At 47.1% G+C, this 6,000-nt stretch overlaps 1 protein-coding gene across 1 annotated transcript in view; it reads right to left on the bottom strand.

Annotated features, from left to right (window-relative positions):
* Positions 1-548: 548 nt before the first annotated feature.
* Positions 549-6,000, bottom strand: part of LOC136879393 (Kv channel-interacting protein 4-like) — a 91,931-nt gene continuing 86,479 nt past the window's right edge. The window contains exon 5 of the mRNA XM_067153208.2: positions 549-659. Within this exon, the coding sequence (XP_067009309.2) occupies positions 549-659 (111 nt within the window). The remainder of the gene's footprint in view (positions 660-6,000) is intronic.

The raw sequence follows: 6,000 nt of genomic DNA, 5'->3' as shown, positions 1-6,000 counted from the left end.
GTTAGTACCTCAGTCACTTTCACATCGTCAAAGAGAAGGTTGAGACTGAGACAGGTCAATGTTCGCCAGCGCGGGCAATGGTTCACTTCCCTATGCTATACTGTAGTTTTATACTGATTTAATGAGCTTGGGATGGATAAAGGAATATTACAGAAACCAGATGTACCTTTTTGACATGCCACTGCACTACGTGTTCGACATTCTATTCGATGAATGGATGGTAAATATGAATAATTTCAGGGATGACTTTATCAGCCTGTACGAAACATTTATCTCAGAGTCTTGAACATGCGGTAAATGAGGGGAAACACTCCCTACGTCGGTCCGTGAAACAATCAAGTTTCTTCGACCTTGGCAAGTATCATTCCACCACGTGTATACTGTAGATATGTATTTTTAATTCTGGGCTAATGAAGTTCGACTTGTCTTTGAAGTTCACTCTGTAAATTAAAGCCAGCGTATTATATCTGCCTTTAACCCAAAATTAGTAGTCAAACTCTTGTATTTCACGTCCAAGACGCCGGGCGGCGAGCGCCCACAGGCGAACGTCAGAAGGCCGAGTCGAAGACGGCCATGGAGCGCGAGATGTCCTCGTCCCGCGTGCAAGTGTCCAGGAACTCCTCCAAGGTGACGACGCCATCGCGGTTTTGGTCCATCTTCTGCAACAACAACCAGACCAGTCCATGTTTAGTGGTGATTATTGTAACCATCGTCTATTAACACTAAACATAGGAAAATGAAGGTATCGGACAAAGAAACACAAGGTCCACCAAGGGCGTCAAAGTGGAACACTCCCTAGGCCTCGGTACATAATGTCTTCGGGGTCGGAAAAGAACGAGAATTGACCAAGATAGTTCGGATAGGATAGATGAAAGTGAGGAGCGTGGCACACGTAACTGGAAGCAGCTAAAGGCCTATATTTCTTCTGACAGTAGCAGGATATATATTTTGAATAATGCATGGCGGAGTATTACGGCAGGCACAACTGCAAGCAATTCATCCAAGGAAATCCTATCAGCTTTGGGTATAAGGTCAGGTGTTCGAACACTTTCTCAGACCATCTCATAAATTTTTAGCCTATATTTACCAAGGAAAGAGCTGTCATGGTAATACTGAGTGTGCGTAACACTTTACAAAGTGTGCTGCTCCAATAATATCAATGCTCGATCAGTTGCCTGGTAGTCATGTCACATTTGCCGTTTCAGTTATGCTTTGACAATCTTACTTTCGGACCTACATTGTGCAGATACGATTCTACAGGGAGAGCTCCAAGAGACTATCTCATTCTGTCTTCACATTAAAATATGAAGAGATAGACTCGAGGGACGTACGGCATGGCAAAGAACTCGAACGCAAAAGTCTTGTTCGTTGGGCTGACAGCTCCGTGGTGTTGAAACACTTTCTGTGGTTACACCATATGGGAAGGACCGGCAGGAGGTGTCGTGACTCCTGGAAGTTTCTAGAGCGGCCAGGATGTGATATGTCACATCTAGAATTTCATCGCCATATTAATAAGCAGAAGTTTAAAATAATGCCTATAGCAAGAGTGAGCATAGCCTATGCCTCGACGGGACTGCGCTCTGCTCGAGCACTGGTCGCACCCACTGCGTGTTGGACTTCACACTCTATAGCAAGAGTGAGCATAGCCTATGCCTTAACGGGACTGCGCTCTGCTCGAGCACTGGTCGCACCCACTGCGTGTTGGACTTCACACTCTATAGCAAGAGTGAGCATAGCCTATGCCTCGACGGGACTGCGCTCTGCTCGAGCACTGGTCGCACCCACTGCGTGTTGGACTTCACACTCTATAGCAAGAGTGAGCATAGCCTATGCCTTAACGGTACTGCGCTCTGCTCGAGCACTGGTCGCACCCACTGCGTGTTGGACTTCACACTCTATAACAAGAGTGAGCATAGCCTATGCCTTAACGGGACTGCGCTCTGCTCGAGCACTGGTCGCACCCACTGCGTGTTGGACTTCACACTCTATAGCAAGAGTGAGCATAGCCTATGCCTCGACGGGACTGCGCTCTGCTCGAGCACTGGTCGCACCCACTGCGTGTTGGACTTCACACTCTATAGCAAGAGTGAGCATAGCCTATGCCTCGACGGGACTGCGCTCTGCTCGAGCACTGGTCGCACCCACTGCGTGTTGGTCTTCACACTCTATAACAAGAGTGAGCATAGCCTATGCCTCGACGGGACTGCGCTCTGCTCGAGCACTGGTCGCACCCACTGCGTGTTGGACTTCACACTCTATAGCAAGAGTGAGCATAGCCTATGCCTCGACGGGACTGCGCTCTGCTCGAGCACTGGTCGCACCCACTGCGTGTTGGACTTCACACTCTATAACAAGAGTGAGCATAGCCTATGCCTTAACGGGACTGCGCTCTGCTCGAGCACTGGTCGCACCCACTGCGTGTTGGACTTCACACTCTATAGCAAGAGTGAGCATAGCCTATGCCTCGACGGGACTGCGCTCTGCTCGAGCACTGGTCGCACCCACTGCGTGTTAGTCTTCACACTCTATAGCAAGAGTGAGCATAGCCTATGCCTCGACGGGACTGCGCTCTGCTCCAGCACTGGTCGCACCCACTGCGTGTTGGTCTTCACACTCTATAGCAAGAGTGAGCATAGCCTATGCCTTGACGGGACTGCGCTCTGCTCCAGCACTCTTGGTCTTCACACTCTATAAAACACACAATTCGTGAATATTTATTTTTACTGAGTCATTCCTGTGAATTATTTCACTTATAATGCAATACAGTAGTCAGCATGTGACATTTAGCGCATGATTTATGTAGATGTTAGGCCCCTTTAACCAACAAGCATCATCATCATCATCATCATCATCATCATCATCGTCATCATCATCATCATCATCATCATCGATTTATGTAGTGCAGTAACTGTCTTCAGTGTATATTCTTCATAAATTATTACTACAGTTTATTTTAGTGTAATTGGTTCATAATTTATCAGCACCTTAACATAAAACGAAACATATGTTATACCGGTACAAAATAAAGTGCGCCTGCCTTCGAAACCATGCCAGTAATGTTCTAGTATGTACTGGGAGTTTTTCAAGGAAAGAAAACAGAGGAAAGATTCAGTAAGTCCGGCGTTAGCGGCGCGAGACATCGCAGGATAGCAAGTGTTTGTGCAGTCAGACTAATTCCCCCCTATAGTGTATGGGGGTTCATATCCACAGTAGTCCCTGCCTGCCGTGTATGTGGAACCCAGGAGCTCTCAACTCGACGATTGTGGTTTGTGACGACGGGCCCCGTAGCTGAGTTCTGTTCTATCTGATCTCTCTTGGTCAACTCTTGTCCTCTTCCGACCCCGATGGTATTAAGTTTGGGGAATCGTTAATTTGTCCACCCTTCGTGGCCCTTCTCTAGCTTTTCTCCACATTGCAAAGGATCAGAACACCAGCACACATACAGGGAAAGCCTCAAAACAAAGGATCAGAACATCACCACACATACAGAGAAAGACCCAACACAAGGGATCGGAACACCAGCACACATACAGGGAAAGCCCAAAAACAAAGGATCAGAACATCACCACACATACAGGGAAAGACCCAACACAAGGGATCGGAACACCAGCACACATACAGAGAAAGCCCAACACAAAGGATCGGAACACCACCATACATACAGGGAAAGCCCAAAAACAAAGGATCAGAACATCACCACACATACAGGGAAAGACCCAACACAAGGGATCGGAACACCAGCACACATACAGAGAAAGACCCAACACAAAGGATCGGAACACCACCATACATACAGGGAAAGCCCAAAAACAAAGGATCAGAACATCACCACACATACAGAGAAAGCCCCAACACAAGGGATCGGAACACCACCATACATACAGGGAAAGCCCAAAAACAAAGGATCAGAACATCACCACACATACAGAGAAAGACCCAACACAAGGGATCGGAACACCAGCACACATGCAGAGAAAGACCCAACACAAAGGATCGGAACACCACCATACATACAGGGAAAGCCCCAAAACAAAGGATCAGAACATCACCACACATACAGGGAAAGCCCCAGCACAAGGGATCAGAACACCAGCACACATACAGGGAAAGCCCCAGCACAAGGGATCAGAACACCAGCACACATACAGGGAAAGCTCCAGCACAAGGGATCAGAACACCAGCACACATACAGGGAAAGCTCCAGCACAAGGGATCAGAACATCACCACACATACAGGGAAAGACCCAAAACAAAGGATCAGAACATCACCACACATACAGGGAAAGACCCAACACAAAGGGTCGGAACACCAGCACACATACAGGAAAAGCCCCAACACAAAGGATCAGAACCCAGCACACATACAGGAAAAGCCCCAACACAAAGGATCAGAACCCCAGCACACATAAAGGGAAAGCCCCAACACAAAGGCAATATACTGCATACGGGTATGTAATTTTCTCCGCTATACGGAAAAGCACATAATCATGGATACATTCGTCGGCTTAGAAGACGAGGGAGTGAATACAGATAGTTTGGTTGTTTACCTCTTAGTAGCCTCTTACGACATGCAGGAGTATAGATAAAGCATCCGTTCACTCCACCTACAGGGGATAAATATGTAGTATCATGGTCTACGTTCAACAATATGGCAGCTGGTGCTGCACAAGACAGCCCCACTTAACAAGATGGTCGTTCAACAATATGGCAGCTGATGCAGCACATGACAACCCCACTTAACAAGATGTGGGTACGTCCAACAATATGGCAGCTGATGCTGCACAAGACAGCCCCACTTAACAAGATGGTCGTTCAACAATATGGCAGCTGATGCAATACATGACAGCCCCACTTAACAAGATGTGGGTACGTCCAACAATATGACAGCTGATGCTGCACAAGACAGCCCCACTTAACAAGATGGTCGTTCAACAATATGGCAGCTGATGCAGCACATGACAACCCCACTTAACAAGATGTGGGTACGTCCAACAATATGGCAGCTGATGCTGCACAAGACAGCCCCACTTAACAAGATGGTCGTTCAACAATATGGCAGCTGATGCAATACATGACAGCCCCACTTAACAAGATGTGGGTACGTCCAACAATATGGCAGCTGATGCTGCACAAGACAGCCCCACTTAACAAGATGGTCGTTCAACAATATGGCAGCTGATGCTGCACAAGACAGCCCCACTTAACAAGATGGTCGTTCAACAATATGGCAGCTGATGCAATACATGACAGCCCCACTTAACAAGATGTGGGTACGTCCAACAATATGACAGCTGATGCTGCACAAGACAGCCCCACTTAACAAGATGGTCGTTCAACAATATGGCAGCTGATGCAATACATGACAGCCCCACTTAACAAGATGTGGGTACGTCCAACAATATGGCAGCTGATGCTGCACAAGACAGCCCCACTTAACAAGATGGTCGTTCAACAATATGGCAGCTGATGCAGCACATGACAACCCCACTTAACAAGATGTGGGTACGTCCAACAATATGGCAGCTGATGCTGCACAAGACAGCCCCACTTAACAAGATGGTCGTTCAACAATGTGGCAGCTGATGCAGCACATGACAACCCCACTTAACAAGATGTGGGTACGTCCAACAATATGGCAGCTGATGCTGCACAAGACAGCGCCACTTAACAAGATGGTCGTTCAACAATATGGCAGCTGATGCAATACATGACAGCCCCACTTAACAAGATGGTCGTTGATTTAGCACACAGTTTTATGGCCATAAATATTTCCAAGATACGCTTGCTGCCTTCAGTTACCGTGTGTAAGGAGCTTTGCTAACGCCAGTCAAAGACAGTGGCGCCATTTGTACCTACTGTATAATAGAAGGCGATTCGATCTATTAGAATTGTTGACGATTGTTGCTACACGCACATGGTAGTTGCGTAAAAATAAATACAAAACCAACTGATTACTATATTCCGATAATTTGTAGTCTCAGTTCCCTGCATACTTTGTAC

This window comes from Anabrus simplex, chromosome 8 (genome assembly GCF_040414725.1).
Source record: "Anabrus simplex isolate iqAnaSimp1 chromosome 8, ASM4041472v1, whole genome shotgun sequence".
Classification (NCBI taxonomy): Eukaryota; Metazoa; Arthropoda; class Insecta; order Orthoptera; family Tettigoniidae; genus Anabrus; species Anabrus simplex.
The sequence above is the reverse complement of the archived record's forward strand: the minus strand, read 5'-3'. Positions and strand labels throughout refer to the sequence as shown.